The 18709-nt window shown below is 38.4% G+C and overlaps 1 protein-coding gene across 10 annotated transcripts in view; it reads left to right on the top strand.

Moving 5' to 3' along the window:
* Window positions 1-18709, top strand: part of VWA8 (von Willebrand factor A domain containing 8) — a 385006-nt gene that overhangs the window by 61060 nt on the left and 305237 nt on the right. For 8 of the 10 annotated variants that reach the window (XR_014071267.1, XR_014071268.1, XR_014071269.1 and 5 more), the window contains 7 exons: window positions 1247-1411; window positions 2136-2185; window positions 3106-3214; window positions 5657-5761; window positions 9680-9811; window positions 11541-11675; window positions 11763-11840. Coding sequence is in view for 7 of the 10 variants with exons in the window: in XM_081549919.1 (XP_081406045.1) it covers window positions 1247-1411; window positions 2136-2185; window positions 3106-3214; window positions 5657-5761; window positions 9680-9811; window positions 11541-11675; window positions 11763-11840 (774 nt within the window). In the remaining 3 variants the exon portion in view is untranslated. The remainder of the gene's footprint in view (window positions 1-1246; window positions 1412-2135; window positions 2186-3105; window positions 3215-5656; window positions 5762-9679; window positions 9812-11540; window positions 11676-11762; window positions 11841-18709) is intronic. The other 2 variants (XM_081549924.1, XM_081549925.1) reach the window with 1 other exon arrangement.

Here is an 18709-nt window from a genome sequence, read left to right as displayed (position 1 = left end):
TATATGTAGTGTACATCATGAGAAATGCTGGGCTGGATGAAGCACAAGCTGGAATCAAGATTGCCAGGAGAAATATCAATAACCTCAGATAAGCAGATGACACCACCCTTATGGCAGAAAGTGAAGAAGAACTAAAGAGCTTCTTGATGAAAGTGAGAGAGGAGAGTGAAAAAGTTGGCTTAAAGCTCAACATTCAGAAAACTAAGATCATGGCATCTGGTCCCATCACTTTATGGGAAATAGATGGGGAAACAGTGGAAACAGTGTTAGACTTTATTTTTCTGTGCTCCAAAATCACTGCAGATGGTGATTGCAGCCATGAAATTAAAAGACGCTTACTCCTTGGAAGGAAAGTTATGACCAACCTAGATTGCATATTAAAAAGCAGAGACATTACTTTGTCAGCAAAGGTCCATCTAGTCAAGGCTATGGTGTTTCCAGTAGTCTTGTATGAATGTGAGAGTTGGACTGTGAAGAACGCTGAGCACCGAAGAATTGATGCTTTTGAACTGTGGTGTTGGAGAAGACTCTTGAGAGTCCCTTGGACTGCAAGGAGATCCAACCAGTCCATCCTAAAGGAGATCAGCCCTGGGTGTTCATTGGAAGGACTGATGTTGAAGCTGAAACTCCAATACTTTGGCCACCTCATGCAAAGAGTTGACTCACTGGAAAAGACCCTGATGCTGGGAAGGATTGGGGGCAGGAGGAGAAGGGGACGACAGAAGATGAGATGGCTGGATGGCATCACCGACTCGATGGACATGTGTTTGGGTAGACTCCGGGAGTTGGTGATGGACAGGGAGGCCTGGTGTGCTGCGATTCTTGGGGTCGCAAAGAGTCGGACACGACTGAGCGACTGAGCTGAACTGAACTGAACTGAACAGTCTCTGCCCTGCTGGTGGTCTGCTCTTGTAGAACTACCATGTGATGAGTTCTAGCTGGAATCAGTCTATATTTTTCTTGCTCTCCTGACTATTCCTCTCTGTTGACAAAGTAGAGCTTAAAGATCTGATCCACATCGCCTTTGTGCCTCAGTGCATCTGCTGCTTCAAATACTCCTTCATTTTGCAAGCCTCACTTGGTACCCTCTTTCTGATTCCACCTTACTCCCATCCTTGACAGTTTGGCTTTGAGAGGGTTCTCCAGTACAGTTTACTCAGCAGTCAGGGCCTAAATCCCTTAGCTTGGCTCCTGCAGGTGTGGTCTGTATTGCCATGCAGTAACTTGTGATTTCTTACTCTTTTAGGATCATACCAAAACAGAATTGGATGCTTGGAAGATTGTCCGAGTTAGTGAAAATTTCCGAGTCATTGCCTTGGGCTTGCCAGTGCCCAGGTACTCTGGGAATCCATTAGATCCCCCACTCCGGTCTCGATTTCAAGCTAGAGATATTTATTATCTGCCCTTCAAGGTAAGTAGGAACAGGGATAATTTATTTTTAAATTTTTATTTAAGTTTAATTGAAGTATAATTTATTTGCAATATTATATTAGTTTCAGGTGTTCATCCTAGTGATTCAATATTTTCATAGATTATACTTCATTTAAAGTTATTATAAAATATTGGCTGTGTTCTTTGTGGGCGTCCCTGATAGCTCAGCTGGTAAAGAATCCACCTGCAATGCAGGAGACCCTGGTTCGATTCCTAGGTCAGGAAGATTCCCTGCAGAACGGATATGCTACCCACTCCAGTATTCTTGGACTTCCCTGGTGGCTCAGACAGTAAAGAACCATATTCCTTGTATGGCTTGTAGCTTATTTATTTTATGCATAGTAGTTTGTACCTCTGAATTCTCTCCCCTGTCTTGTCCCTCTCTCCTTAAGGGTGGTTTATTTTTCAAACATCTCTCCTGTTTATTATAAATTCAGTTACTATAAAAATGTCACTGTGTTTGTAGTCGTCCCCCTCAGTAGTTCCTGGAGAGTAAAATAGATACAAAGGGAAAGAAAATCTCTGAAAACCAGGAGGAAGAAGTTTCTTTTCTTTTAGAAAATGACATGTATAAGAAAATGATTTTTGCTATTAATTGCTTAGTGTTTGCTTAATTAAAAGGTTGAATTATGTCTCTAAAGTATTTGCACTTAATGTGTTACAGTCCTTATTAATCAGTTTGGTATGTTCCTGTGCTATTTTAGGACCAACTTAAACTGTTATATTCAGTTGGAGCCAATGTTCCTACTGAAAAGTAAGTATTTCAGGTATACATATAGATAGATCTATATATGTGTATATATACATATATATATGCTAGCTATTTATACATAAATCGATATTTATAACATTAACATAATAATTTATAAATTAACATATGCTATATGAAACATGTTATATTAAACATATACAAATAATATGTTTATATATAAAAAAATATATAAACATACACATATATAAATATGTATACTTGTGTGTATAAATAGATAGCTTATATATATATATATAAAGTCTGGATTCTTAACATTGAACTTGTTTTGCCCATTCGTTGATCAACTTTCATTCATTCAGCAACCTTTTGAAGAGCTTTTCAGTAGCTGTGGTACATGTGCTAATGATAAAGTTAATAAGTTAATAAGACATGAATTTTGATGACAAGAATTTTAAGATCCAGTAGAATTTAAAGATATATGTATGAATACTTTTCTTTAACACAGTGTGGTAAGGGCCATAATTTCAAAGTGTTGGGGAATGTTGTGGTTGGAACTGTACAAGGTCTTTGCAAAGCCATTGGCATTTGACATAGATCTTAAAGAATGAGTAGGCTTTTGACTGATAGAGAATGGAATTAAGGAATTCTAAGAAATTTTTTAAAGGCATGGGTTATGAGTGTGTGTGCTTTATTCTTGAAAATATGAAAAGTCTATGAAAAGCTCCCAGTGGCTAAAGTTTGGAGTTGGACTTACAAGTGGAGTTGGAGTTAACACTTACCTGTACCTAATAAGCTTCTGAGTTTTAAATGAAATATTATGTGGAGCTGTTGTTCTTTAAGAATTTAATAGTAGATGTCAACTTTTTAGATTAATTAAATTGGCCCAGCTATTTTGTATTTAACAGATTTTATATACTGAAACTATTAGAATAAAATTAATACCACTTCTTTTTTTCCCCTAGAGTTTCTCAGCTCTTATCGTTTGCCACCACTCTCTGTTCCCAAGAATCTTCTACCCTTGGACTTCCAGATTTTCCTTTAGATAATTTACCAGCTGCAGTTCAAATCCTGGTATGTATCAAGTAATTTAATGACTGGTATATCCAAATGTGGCAAGGAAAATTTAAAAGTTAATCCTTGGAGATTAATCATTTCTGTTTGTCTTGTCATATTCTTCTATAAATATTTCAAGGGCTGAGTTTAATTTGCTGTGCAGCCCAGCAAACTGTACAGAGACCAGTGATGTGTTCTGAGCTCTTAAAGAGCCTGCAGCCCTGGGGTGGGAGCGGGGTGGGGGGGGTAGACTTCAGCTCAGGTGTAAGTTGGACATAGGGAAGGGGGTGTTCTGCCTGATCACACAGGGGTCAGCTGCAGAGTGCCTCTGGCCTCGGACTGGCTTCACCCAGAGGTAGGTGAGCCAGGACTCTCACCCTCCAGCGCCATCCGTTCCTGGTAGTGTTGTCCCCAGGGCCACACGTCCCCAGGCCCTAGCTGGTCTCCCACCCTGGGAGCCAGGCTGGCTCCAGGAACTCAAGAGCAGTCTTCCTTCAAAGACCTGCAGCAGCTGGCTGCTGGAAGGGCACGCAGGGAGGCACAGGAAGGAGGAACCGGATGAGGGGGTTTGGTGGAGCGTAGACATCGTCCACTGCGCTTTCATGAAGGTCATGATGGCGGTGTCTGGAGCAATGGGAAGGCAGAGGGCACAGCACGGACAGAGGTGCTGATTCATCAGAGGGCTTGGTGTGTTTGGAGAATGGTGATAAATTGTGTCACTAGAGCAAACGCTGTGGTGAAGAGAAACGTGAGGACCTTGTTGTCACAACAAGTGTTTTGCATGGTGAGTGAAGTTGTCTGGATTTTATTATGTGGATGCAGTGGCCTGTTAGACATTATTAAGTAGATGGGATGTGCGACAGTCAGGTATCTGTAGGAGGAAGACACCTCTGTCAGCAGCAATGTGGGTGGGGGTGCGTGGGATGCACAGGAACACTGAAGCAAGAGACTTATTTTTAATCTCATGCTGCCTCTTGTTTTTCTCATTTCCTGAGAGAAGGTGAGTTAGGTTTCCCATGAATCGTTTACACTGTTCTAAACACCTGGGGGGCCTTCCACGTGGCACTAGTGATAAAGAACAACCTGCCTGCCAGTGCAGAAGATGCAAGAGACGCTAGTTCGACCTCTGGGTTGGGAAGGTCCCCTGGAGGAGGGCACGGCAACCCTCTCCAGTATTCTTGCCTGGAGAATTCCATGGGCAGAGGAGCCTGGCGGGCTACAGTTCATAGGGTTGCAAAGAGTCAGACACAACTGAAGTGACTTTGCATCTGCACGCATACCAACATTTGGAGCAGCATTTTCCCTCTGTATTTTTCATGTCTTCTACTTTTAATTCTTATTGTTTTTTCCTTGGAACTTTTTACTTTGACAGTTCTCAAATGAAAAAAAAAAAGTTCAAAAATAGCCAAACATAAAACTATAATTCCATTAAGTAGAATCACCGATTTTTAACATTATTACCGCTTTTGTTTGCACTTTCTCTTTTTACCTAAGCAATTCTGAAAGTAAATTGCAGTCAGTATTCTTAACTACTTCAGCATATAGTTCTAAGAATTAGAACATTCTTCTATTAATACATAACCAGGACACTTATTATCACACCCCTCTGCATATCAACAATAATTCTGTAATGTCATCTAATAGGCAGTTTATATTGAAATTTCCCTCATTGTCCTAATTAAGCAGACTTTTTAGAGTAGGTAAACCCATTTGGGAAAGCAGTTTGGGGCAAAGAATTTGAGGATAAAAAACACTTTCTGACTTTGTAGTTAGAACAGTGACTTATATGGGCTTCCCAGGTGGCGCTAGTGATAAAAAACCCGTCTGCTGATGCAGGAGACAAAGAAGACGTAGGTTCAATCCCTGGGTCCGGAAGATCCCCTGGAGAAGGGAACGGCAACCCACTCCAGTATTCTTGCCTGGAGAATTGAATGGACAGAGGAACATGGTGGGTCCATGCGGTCGCAAAGAGTCAGACACAACTGAACAGGAACCCTTTGTACTTATAACAGTGAAGCCCGGAGTATGTGGATGAGGACCACCCGGGTTAGGAGTAAGGGAAGAAGAGAAGGTACTTTGGGATAAGTAGGGTAGAGAAATGTGCCAAACGTGTAATTTTCAGGCATGCTGAATGGGAGTCTGTGGGACACCCATATAGTCACATCTCACACACAATTGAGAATTTAGATCTAGAGCTCAAGAGATTTGTCAAGAGTAGAGACGGAGACACACATACAGCAGCTGAAAGATGAGAATGGGTGAATTTACCAAGGGAAAGCATGCAGATCAGGAAGAGAAGAGGAAACTATGAATATTTGCTTTTGTAGACTTCTGGAGAATAGGAGAAACTTACTGGTTATCGTTTATGATGCAATTTCAATGTCACATGTACATTTCAGCTACATTTTTTATGATGATTGTAGATGTTCTTCATTCCCATGTATTTTCCCCCCTAAATAGGATTCCTTTCCTATGATGTCAATCCAACATGCACTCCAGTGGCTTTACCCATACACTATTTTACTGGGACATGAAGGGAAGATGGCTGTGGAGGGGGTTTTAAAAGTAAGTATCTGCTTCACTTTCTTTCCTTACCTTTCCCATGTTCTCTTCTTGTGCCTTCTTTTCCCTTCTTCTCACCTCTCTCTTGCCCTTTTTCCTACTTTTCTCTCTCCTTCTTTCTTTCTTTCCTGTGTCTTTTCTTCTCTTCTTTTCCAGACGTGCAGGTACTGGCATGACAGTAATGGAGAGTAAATATTCCTTCTGCATTTATTAGCAGGTACTCTACACTAAGGAAGAGCTTTTCTTCTCCCTGACATACTTATTTATTCATTTATATCAATATGGACTTATGGATCCCTGTTTTATTCAGTGGGTTATAATTTACTATCATTATTTATTTTCATGCTAAAATTATCTCAGGTTTTGGCCACTTCAAGCTAATCGTTGGTAGAGTCATTGACTCACCCCAAATAATTCCCTTTTATGAAGGACATTTTTGTTTTTCTTATGCAGTTTGACTCAAGGCATATAGATTTCTAAGAAGCAGGTAGAATGTGAACACTTTGCAGTTGCGGTCATGTGTACATGCCCCAGAATTTGACATATGGAATGGTATTTGGGGACTTCCCAAATGGTTAGGGCTTCACACCCCCAATGCAGGGAAGTAAGATACCCACATGCTGCACTGTATGGCAAAAAAAAAGGGAGAAATGCTTGAATGGTATTTATTCTGCCTTATCCCAGAACATACACAGGGTCTTTGGGAGTATAGAAGTACTCTCTGCAGCCAGTATTAGTGAGAAGATCTCAGAAGAGTGCAACAGTAAATTCTAATTACTTCAGTGGGATTTTATTTCATATATCAGCTTGTCCAAGAAATAGTGTTTTCATTTATTGGTGATGTCAATGGTAATAATAACAAAATAAAACTAACAAAAAGCTGTTTCCTCATAAATGCTAAAATGTATAGTTATTAGCAGCAGAATCTAAAAGAAAAACAAAAAGAAGCAAGGGGAAAATAGTGGTCAATAAAGAGACAAAGGAAAGTGGAGGAGACAGAAGAGAAAGAAGCAGGCCTGAGGGTGGTGAAGTAGCAGCCACTGACGAAAGGCAAGAAAGGGCTTTTCTGTGTGTGTGAGAAGGGGTGAGGGAGCAGGGATGGGAGAGAGGGGGGAAATAGAAGGATGTTAAAGAGATAAAGGAGAACCGTTTGGAAATGGGGAAATTAATTCATAGGCTCAAGGAATCAGGAAACTAGCAGTTTGACCATATAGTTCCCTCTAAGATTTAGAGATTTTTTTCCTCTTGGCTGCACTGGGCCCTCTTGCTGTTGCTCAGGCCCCTCGGGTTTTGGTGAGCGGGGGCTGCTCTCGAGTTGGAGATTTTTTTCCTTCTTGGCTGCACTGGGCCCTCTTGCTGTTGCTCAGGCCCCTCGGGTTGTGGTGGGTCCTCTTGCTGTTGCCCAGGCCCCTCTGGTTGTGTTGGCTGCACTGGGCCCTCTTGCTGTTGCTCAGGCCCCTTGGGTTGTGGTGAGCGGGGGCTGCCCTCGAGTTGCAGTGCATGGGCTTCTCACTGTGGTGGCTCCTCTTGTCGCCCAGGATGGGCTGTCGGGCATGTGGGCTCCAGGAGTCACCCGTGGAGAGCCTTAGAGCGCTAGGGCTTCAGTAGTTGTGGTGCACAGGCTTAGTTGCTCCGCAGCATGTGGGATCTTCCCAGACCAGGGACTGCACCCGTGACCTCTGGAATGGCAGGCAGATTCTTACCCACTGGGCCACCAGAGAAGTCCTAGAACTCACCTTTGGTTTAGTTAACATCTGTGCTACCTTGGCATCAGTCATTGAAATAGCACACCTAATGTCTGAGAAAAAAAGGCTGTATTTCCAGGTGAGCTCCCAGATGCACATCAGCATAAGTTCAGTGCCATGGGAACAAGGGTCCATGGAATAGAAGAAAATACCAGAGTTCTGATAAAATGAACCAATGTAAGCTTTTGTGACACAAGCAAGAGAAGGTATTGATAAGTGTCTAGAAAATCTGTTATGAATGAAGGTCTTCATTTTTACAAGGTATCACTTTGATGTGTTTCTGGTCTCTAATTCAGAATTAATCATACAAATTCTATCAAGTTATACAATGCCTTTAAAGAGTTGAGTTTTCTAAAGAAAATAGTCGGTGTTGTTTCATTTTGTTTGGCCTTTATTTGGACCTTTATAATTAAGGGGGACATAGAATACTGATTGAGAATCTATATTACAAACAGGAATAATTTCAAATCTGATTGTAGAATTAAAAAAAAAAAGGAAAAGGGAATTTTGTTACGTATGTAAGAGGAAAAAAGGTGATTGTCTTTTCTTGCCTTAATTTTGTGAAAAATTATATATCTATTTTATTCCTCTATTTCCTTTTTGATCAACAATCTTTAAATTTCCTGTGCCTGCAAATGGTAACTCACCTTGCAACTTCAGCTCTTGAACTATTTTATTGTATTCTAGCCTACTATTTTTATTCTACTGAAATATTTTAGTTTGCATTATTTATGAGGATGTAACCAGTATAGCAAGTGTTCATCAAGGCATTAGTGATCCTTTCTGGAATATAAATGCTCTGACATCAACCCTATGTCAAGTTAAAACAGTCATTACTATGGCTGGAATAAAAGCATGACTTTAAACTCATAAATGTATTGTTTTAGAATTTTATGAGTCTGAATTCCAAATTCTAATGAATGCAATTACTTGGCTAAGGCTTTACTCCTTTTCTATTAAACTTCCCTTAAAATACAATGTAACTTTTTCTTTTTCTTTTTTTAATGAAGTTAAGGAGTCAATAATTGTTAATTGTCTATAACATGGAAGCACTTCCTATCAAATTGTGTGACACCATGGGAATTTGCATATATAAATTGTGTAAAGTATAAAACTTATGTTTTCTATGGTAGCACAAATAGTTTTTCTTAGGATGGGGAAAGGAATGATTGTCTTGGGTACTTAAGATGTTGACATGAGGACGTGAACTGGGCTGTTGTATTTAAAACGTTGAAACTGAAAATAGTTTTCTTCCCCAGCCTCTGTTTTCTAGAACTGAATCATTCTGTTGAATAGGCAGTGATCTGTTCTTTCATTGGGTTTCAACTCTTTTGCTGTAGTGATTATGTTCTGTAAGTATTCTAGGATTTGTGGGGAATAATTTCTGCCTGTTTAATGCTAAAAATGAATTAAGCCTTTCATATTGAACATGCTGCTGTTAGATGGGCATAGGATTTAATTAAATCTTAATTAGTATCCTCATTTTTCATATACTTACTTTTGTTCTGTATGTGTGTTTTTTATATAATCAGCTGGGATTAGAGAGTTTAACCTAGTGTTAGAACATTGATCATTGGCCTACATGGAGAAAGAATCAGTGGTCCAGGCGTTTTAAGTCCAGTTTGGAAAATATTGAGAACCTAGACTGTGGAAGGCACTGTGTCAGATACCACAGAAGATTGATTGTTATACTTTATCATAATCAGTTAAACTAACCATACAGGCAATCAGCAGAATGGTGTCCAGGAAGTTCTATTTTTATCAATTTCAGGCAGCTATTAACTTCTGTTGATTTAAGAAATCAACTGATATGGGCCTTGTTTTAATTTACTTTAAGCATGTTTTCAAGAGTCACATCATCCTTTTTTAGGAAGCTGGAACCTTTGATTATCAGGAATAGTAGACTGCAAACTTCTGCCAGATCAAGGATTCAGCAATTCCATTCCTTGGTATTTAGTAAATTTTAAGGACTATTTTCAGGTCATCTTTAGTAATTGGCTTAAGTAGAATGAATGGTATCTGCAAAAATAGGGGGAAAATATTCTCATTAATTTTTTTGCCTTTATTTTTGTAACACTGAATGAGTTTTAGTTCTAATTAAGATGGACATTTCCAGATATCCAACATTAATACTAAAATAGAAAGTAAATCGTATGTTTTTCTGGTCATTTCATAGCGCTTTGAACTCGAGGATTCAAGAAGGTCTGTGCTTCCTGAGGAGATTGTGAGAGTGGAAAGGACGACCAAACACAATGTCTTCCAAGCTTCTGTGACCATCCGGATTGCAGAAAAAGAGGTGACCATCAAGGTAATGAAGGAATCAAGGTTTGTGCTTTCTAAGGTTGCCTGTATTAACCATATAGGTTCTGGTTAGTACTGGACTTTTTTTTTTTTTTTACCTAAATTGAGTTTATAATCTGTTCATAAGTCTTTGGTTCCATAGCGTCACATGTATATGTCTGTATCTGTCTATTTATGTATCCAGTCATGTATATTTGTAAACTGGAAAAGTTCAGGAGAAACACAGGGATAGCTTTTCATCAAAAACCCGTCAGCCTGCTGCTGCTAAGTCGCTTCAGTCGTGTACGACTCTGTGCGACCCCATAGCCGGCAGCCCACCGGGCTCCGCCATCCCTGGGATTCTCCAGGCAAGAATACTGGAGTGGGTTGCCATTTCCTTCTTCCCAAGTCAGCCTCTGGGAAATCAAATACATTGTTTATTAATGAAAGCATTTTGTGTTCTAAGTCCTTGATAAGAAATAGTTTGAAAATACATTTTCAAGCATATTTTAGCAACTAAAGATTTAGCAGCTAAGGATTAAGACCCCAAGGACTGTAGTCCACACGACTCCTCTGTCCCTGGAATTCTCCAGGCAAGAATACTGAAGTGGGTAGCCATGTCCTTCTCCAGGTGATCTTCCTGACCCAGGGAGACCCAGGGTCTCCTGCATTGCAAATGGATTCTTTACTGTCTTAAGTACCAGAGAAGCCCAGAACTAAGAATTACCCTTTTCAAATAAAATATCTGTCAGCTGCAGGAAGCGGTTGAAAGAAGAGCTATTGCCGGCGAACAGTTTTTAGAGGAGGGAGTGGTATCTGCTTTCAGAGCTCCATCTGCTTTCTCTGCCTGCTTTTTTCTAACTCTTTCTTTGAGGGTCCTGAGAATCCCAAGAGGTGATAGGAAACTGACACTAGAATACACAGCTTGAAAAATACTGACTTAATTAAGTTGTAAATGAATGTAGGAAAGAGTAAATGCTTGCCTTCTTATGTTAGCACAGAGCAAATTTTCATGACAGACTTTTTTGTTTGTTTTAATGTAATATTAATAATATTGGGTTGGCCAAAAAGTTTGTCCAGGTTTTTCCATAAGATGGTGCAGAAAAACCTGAGCAAACTTTTTGGCCAACCCAATACTTACTCATGTAATTGTACTTATTCAGTCATCAAACAAAATATTGAGTATGTCTACTGTGAGCCGGCCTCTGTTTTGAAATCTACCGAATGCCTGCAGTGTACTGACACTTTAATAAAGAGGAGATAGGAAATAAAAGGACCTAGGTGTGAAGGACAGGAGGAGGTTTTAAGAGTAGCTGCTTCTGAATGGTAAAATAAAAATAAAAATGGGAAAAGATTCGTGGATAGTTTAGAAATCAGGAGATCTTTGGAGATTTTGGAGAATCCCAGTTGGCTGATTTTAAATTCTGTCCTTATAACTGGAATTTGAGCAAAAACCTTCATTCTCAAGCAGTGCATTGTTATTATGAGTTATTAATAGCATGAAAATTACTTGATTCTCATGAAAATGTCTGACAGCATGGGCTTTAATTTTAGAGGATTATTGACTTGGAAGTTTGATGAAAATGATCATCAGATCTGTGCTTGAGAAAATTGCTACTCTGCTGAAATATCTAAAACAGTATATAATTGAATTGACAGGAAATTAGTCGAAATTTTAAAAGGCAGTTGTATGCTTTCATTTACTAATATTTTGAGAAAAATGTATGCATATTACATTTACCTCTTTTTAATTATAGGTACCAGCTGGGACTAGGCCATTAAGTCAACCTTGTACATCAGACCGTTTTATACAAACCTTAAGCCATAAACAACTACTGGCTGAAATGATGCAGTCTCACATGGTTAAGGACATATGTTTAATTGGAGGAAAAGTAAGACTGGCAGCTTTCCTGCAAACTTCTGTTTCCTGACTTTGGGTTGTTTTGACTTATCCCTTAAATGATTGTGTCCATTTGTAGGGTTGTGGAAAAACAGTCATTGCTAAGAACTTTGCAGATACCTTGGGATACAATATAGAACCTATCATGCTATATCAGGTAAGATGTTCATTTTTAGCACTTGGACTATAAACATATGCTTTTGGACCATCAGTAGAATTTATGGATATCCTTCTTTAAGTTGGACCTGTTAATTTTGAAGTTGACAAATAACTGAAACAGCTATCAAACTGGAATGCAATTATAATTATTTGGAATTTTTGAAAGTGTATTCTGATGTGCCCAAAATACCAGGGTCTGTTTTCAAAAGAGATCCGTTTTACACGCATGTGTACACACAGTACAGTTAACAGTAACTTGGATATACAGGTTTCCCAGCATGATCTGTTGAGAAGACTGTCTTTTCCCCTATAGGATAGTCTTGGCATTCTTATAAAAAATCAAGTGACCATACACGTGCCTGTAAGTTTCTGGGCCCCCTGTTCTACTCCACTGGTTTACATGTCTGTCCTTATGGTGAGGGAGAGTACATTTTTTTGCTTAATTCATGGAAGATGAAATGAATACCTTGCCTTCTTAGAAAATCACTCCTCTTGATGATGGTTAGCTCAGTATGAAAGTTCATTAGAAGTGATCTGAGAATGGCATTTTATCATAATCTGCCTGCAATGTGGGAAGCCTAAGTGTGATCCCTGCATCAGCAAGATCCCCTGGAGAAGGGAATGGCAACCCACTCCAGTATTCTTGCCTGGGAAATTCCATGGACAGAGGAAACTGGGAGGCTACAGTCCATGGGATTGCTAAGAATTGGACACGATTGAGTGAATAACACTTTCACTTTTCACCAACCTAGTTTCTAGTTTCAAATGAAAATACTTTTCTACCAAATAATGGGGAGAGTTCAGTTCAGTCGCTCAGTTGTGTCCAACTCTTTGCGACCCCATGAATCGCAGCATGCCAGACCTCCCTGTCCATCACCAACTCCCAGAGTTTACCTAAACCCATGTCCATCGAGTCGGTGATGCCATCCAACATCTCATCCTCTGTCATACCCTTCTCCTCCTGCCCCAAATCCTTCCCAGCATTAGGGTCTTTTCCAATGAGTCAACTCTTTGCATGAGGTGGCCAAAGTATTGGAGTTTCAGCTTCAACATCAGTCCTTCCAATGATCACCCAGGGCTGATCTCCTTTAGGATGGACTGGTTGGATCTCCTTGCAGTCCAAGGGGCTCTCAAGAGTCTTCTCCAACACCACAGTTCAAAAGCATCAATTCTTCGGTGCTCAGCTTTCTTCACCGTCCAACTCTCACATCCATACATGACCACTGGAAAAACCATAGCCTTGACTAGACGGACCTTTGTTGGCAAAGTAATGTCTCTGCTTTTAAATATGCTGTCTAGGTTGGTCATAACTTTCCTTCCAAGGAGTAAGCATCTTTTAATTTCATGGCTGCAATCACCATCAACAGTGATTTTGGAGCACAGAAAAATAAAGTCTGACACTGTTTCCACTGTTTCCCCATCTACTTCCCATGAAGTGATGGGACCAGATGCCATAATCTTAGTTTTCTGAATGTTGAGCTTTAAGCCAACTTTTTCACTCTCCTCTTTCACTTTCATCAAGAGGCTCTTTAGTTCTTCTTCAATTTCTGCCATAAGGGTTGTGTCATCTACATATCTGAGGTTATTGATATTTCTCCCGGCAATCTTGATTCCAACTTGTGTTTCTTCCAGCCCAGCGTTTCTCATGATGTACTGTGCATATAAGTTAAATAAGCAGGGTGACAATATACAGCCTTGACGTACTCCTTTTCCTATTTGGAACCAGTCTGTTGTTCCATGTCCAGTTCTAACTGTTGCTTCCTGACCTGCATACAGGTTTCTCAAGAGACAGGTCAGATGGTCTGGTATTCCTATCTCTTTCAGAGTTTTTCACAGTTTATTGTGATCCCCACAGTCAAAGGCTTTGGCATAGTCAATAAAGCAGAAAAAACCCCTAAATCATCAATATATTTATAAAACAAGTTAAATTTTATTATAAATATCTTATATTCTAAGTCTAGGATAAATACAAGGATAATTTACCTTCTCAGCTGCCGTTGCTTTGACATTATACAGAGAAGACCTTTTGTGAAGATAATATTTCTTTTCTCTTTGTCCCCACCCCCATTTATTAGTAGTATTATTGCTAAAATTGTACCTATTATTATTTTTCTTACGTTAAACTAAAAACTCCCATTCTAATGAAAGCTGGAAAGAATTTTTGCCTCATCTGTTTATTCCGGACAGTACCGATTCTGTATCAGATTTCTATAGTCAGTTTATGGTGATTTGTACACTGCAGTGACAGATTATCCTATGAGCATATGCTTGAACTGTGAAGATTGCAGTTACCTCATCCTACTCTATTAAGAGAAGAACCAAACAAGGGAGTATGTATGTATTTGTCAATTTAGATCTCTCAACTACACTGAAAAACTACCTAAAGAATCTTGCCGTTGAGAATGTTATCCTTATGTGAGAAAGAATTAGTTTAAGAGGCCGAGAGCAGATTTTCTTAAGTACTTTTGAAGAGTGCCAGTAAGTTCACAAAAGTTGTAATTTTTTTTAACTTTCCTGTTGAATTTGTTGATAAACAAAGTTTTTAAGAAAATTATACTATTAAAGTTGATGGCAGACCATTCTATTACCTGATACTCCTCTGAGATATGAAGTCAGTCTTTTCTAGTCCCTGCCATGAGATAAGGTCATTTAGTCATATCTTATTAGTCTTCTGTCTGAAAAACAGGGTGATAATATTCAAAAGGCACATAAGATTCCCATAAAAATATTTTGCCCAACCTCAGCATATACACTGTCTACATTGTAGATGGCCTGCAAGGATTGGGAAAACTGGTGCAGAGATAAAGAAACATCACATATTCTGAAAATCCCTTTTCCAGTTTTGCTCTTCTGCTCATTAATCTTTAGAGCAATGACTGGGAGAAAAAATTGGTTTAGAAAGATATGAAGAAGTATACTAATGACATGTTTTGTAGGTGAGTTTGTATGTCTGTCTTTCCATATGGCTTCTTTCCATGAACTGAATCAGAGCATATATCAGGCCCTATATTGACATTGGCAGGTTTTGTAAACTGTTAATCAGTTGGTCTCATGATAGAAACCAAGCTCCTGAGATTAAATATGACTCTTTCTGCTTATAGTTTCATATTTATTAGTAGTGTTCATTGATTTATTTGGAACAGAGGAATTAATTTAATAGAATTCAAGATTAGATTTTGGCTTTATAATAATATAGCCCACATTAATGCAAAATTTTCAGAAGTTTGACCCAACATAGAGAATTTAGTGGGAATAAGTAACTCAGCATTCATTTTCCTAGAAGATGTAGAGATTTCCCTGTTAATTGTACATGTATAAAGCTACACTTAATCTGTGGGTTTTGCCTTATTTTTAGACTTGACTATTTTTAGAACTGGATTTCATATGAAGAAAAAGAAAAACAGAGCCTTAACACAGATTTGTGGCAGTACATAAAATAAGTTTTATAATAGGTTATAAAAATCTTAAATCATTTGGCTCAAGTGTTAGGTCAGATTCTTTTAACTGGTTATTCTTTTTTAGTGTTGAAGCCAGTGATTTCATAGTATTGAAGAAATACAGGTTATTCTTTTCTTTCACAACCAGATAAGGGCATGCTTCCAGATGTCTTTTCACACCAATGTAAACAGCACCAGATCTGTGATCTCTTTTTTTCTGTTTAAGTATTAGTTGGATTAAAAGCCAAGTCAACTCCGATCAAGAATTAAGGTCAAATAAGTTTAGGAGACTTACAATGAACTGTCTAAAATCACTGTCTAAAACATACTGAAGTCTTAGAATCATTTTTGACCCCCAAGTTTTTCTTTTCATTCTAAACTCAAACCACATCCTTTTCTTCATCTTCAATCTAATTTACAATCTCTCTTTCCTGTTTATCCAACTACAGAGTAGACGTATCTTAACTTTTATTCTCTCTCATTTGTTTTTACTGCCTTATGTCTTGGATTTATTTCCTTGCTTCTTGTCTTTGTCTTGAATTTGCACTTTTTTCATGAAAATTCCAAGACTCTATATTAATTTAAGTGGTTTATATTTAACCTTGGAGGCTGACTTTCTATATGATTCTGTAGATCATTTTGTTTTCTTGATTTATTTTGCTACAATCTGTCATTCTTTCTGTCTCCTGAGTATTTTTTCTTTTTCCCTCAAGAATAACCTTTATAAGGCTAAGAATTTACTTGAACTCAATTCTTCAAATTTATTTTAAAATTTATTTTAAAAATGTATATCATCATGCAAATTCTACATCCTCTGAATTTTAAAATAGAAATTATAAACCAAGGATAGTTGTCTTTTCATAGAGCTCACCCTCATTTTTTTTTTATAGCTGTATATTATTCCATCATGTGGTAATACCAGAGTTTATTTAACCTGTCTCCTGTATATGGACAACTGGGCTGTTTCCAATATTTTGTAATTACAAACTAAGCTGCAATGAAGAACCTTTTGCATATGTATTTTCATATTGTTGGAAGTGTATCTTCAGGATTAATTCCTAGAAGTGAAATTGTTAGGTCAATAGGTAAATACATGTGTGGTTTTGTTGTGTGTGTGCATGTTAAATCGCATCAGTTGTGTCTGACTCTTTATGACCCTGTGGACTGTAGCCCGCCAGGCTCCACTGTCCATGGGGTTATCCAGGCAAGAATACTGGAGTGGGTTGCCACACCCTCCTCCAGGGGATCTTCCCAACCCAGCTGTCAAACCCACGTCTCTTATGTCTCCTGTGCTGGCAAGCGGGTTCTTTACCAGTCCCACCCCCTGGGAAGCTGGTGGTTTTGTTAGATATCACCAGATTTTCCTCTGTAAGGATATACCATTTTGCATTCCTACCAATAATGCCAACAGAGAGGGCTGCCAAGCTCTTCAGTGTTTGCCAATTTGATAGTTAGAGACGCTATCTAACGAGTAGTTTTCATTTGCATTTTTTTATATTAGAAGAAAAATTGAAAATCTTTCCTATTTTTAAGAGCCGTTATTATATCTCTTGGTAAATTATCTGTTCATTTCTTTTGCCCATTTTTCTACTAGGTTTTTGATCTTTTTCCCCTTAATTTTTGTGTCTAATATTAGGCATATCTGCTTTTTAACTGTGGTATATCTGCATATATTTTTCTCTCAGTCTGTGAGTTATACTTTGATTTTATTTATGAATAAGTTAGTTTTGCCTTGTACATTTTAAATTTTTTGTAATTAAATTTATTGGTATTTTATTGCATCTAGATTTTGAGTCATGGCTAGAAAGATTTTTCCCTATCCCCAGGTTGAGGAGGAATTCACTCATGTCTCTTTCAGCTTCTAGGCTGACCTCTCTCCAGCTCTTGCACATAACCTTTCACATTTTAGAAGCAGCAGGATAGCACTGGATCTTTCTCTTTCATGCCGCCATCTCTCTCTCTGACCACAGCTGGGAAACACCCTCCAACTTTATGGACTCAGATTATAAAGTTGGGCCCACATGGGTAACCCATAATAATCTCCCCATCTCAAGGTCATTAAGTGAATCATGTCTGCATGGTTCCTTTTGCCATGTAAGGTTACATATTCACAGATTCTGGGGATTAGGACACGGACATCTTTGGGGGCCATTATTCTGCCCATTACACTGACTGTAATGGAAGATCACACCACTGAGAACATTGCCATTGGTGGTATTTGAGTTACAAATGTAGTACACCTCTGTCAGTCATAGTTTTCATATTCATAGTGATTTAGTATGTACTGAAGCATCCAACTTCATGATATTTTTTGGTGTAGTAGTGCCCGTGTATTTGTTGAAACGTGTGTTACTTTTTAACAGGTTAGTTTCCCTGTACTAAAATGTAGGCATTACCCTGAATTTTTATTTGAAATTATGTGTATAGGTATATTATATTGCTTATGGATCTTTTCAAGGCTATAAAGCAAAAATTACAAAGTGTTGTTTATAAAGTGGGTATGTTTATAAAATAGAGTGGATCTAACAGGATTGAGAACCCAGTGGGTTAGACCACAGCATAGTGCTTGGCATGAAGAAGATATGCAGTTGAATATACACCATCTTAGAGGCTTGTTGTTGTTCAGTTGCTTAGTTGTGTCTGACTGTTTGTGACTCCATGGACTGCAGCATGCCAGGCTTCCCTGTCCTCCACTATCTCCTGGAGTTTGCTCAGACTCGTGTTCATTTAGTCAGTGATGCCATCCAACCATCTTATCCTCTGTCACCCCCTTTTCCTTCTGCCCTCAGTCTTTCCCAGCATCAGGGTCTTTTCCAATTCAGCTCTTCACATTAGGTGGCCAAAGCATGGACTCTTCAGCTTCAGTACCAATCATTCCAATGAATATTCAGTGTTGATTTCCTTTAGGAACTTGGGAAATTTTAAAATATTTTTAAGTAGAATGATTTTTGTTTTTAAGTATGTAAGGGATAGAGGTGATTATTCAAACATTGTTGTCATTCTCCCCATCAAAAACAGTTAAGAGCTTCTCCGTGTATAGTGTTCTCTAATGCAGAATAGCAATAGAATTATTTAGATCAGTTTCTGATTTTTGAGAGCTAATTAATTCTTATACCTTAAGGCAGGAGGCTGTTTTGAGACAAATTCATTTCCATTCTGGAATTACAATTTTCCATGTGTTTTCTGTGTTTTTTAAAAATAAAGTTTTGTGACAATGTAATAATCTCTTTTTGCAACCTCTTTGAAGAGTTTCATTTACTAAAATTTATAATTACTCTAAAATAGGCCAGTAAAGTGGAATTTCCTGACTTTCAAAATTAAGGATGAAAAAGGTTAAGTGCCAGAGTTTATACCTCAAGCAAAGCTTATGCAATAGGAGCTAGCTTATTAATTGTCAAGTCATTTTCTTAACTACCAGATTGTACATCTT

This window comes from Giraffa tippelskirchi, chromosome 12 (assembly GCF_054371585.1).
Source record: "Giraffa tippelskirchi isolate mGirTip1 chromosome 12, T2T-mGirTip1v1.2.pri, whole genome shotgun sequence".
Lineage (NCBI taxonomy): Eukaryota > Metazoa > Chordata > Mammalia > Artiodactyla > Giraffidae > Giraffa > Giraffa tippelskirchi.
This window is presented reverse-complemented; position numbering and strand designations above follow the sequence as displayed.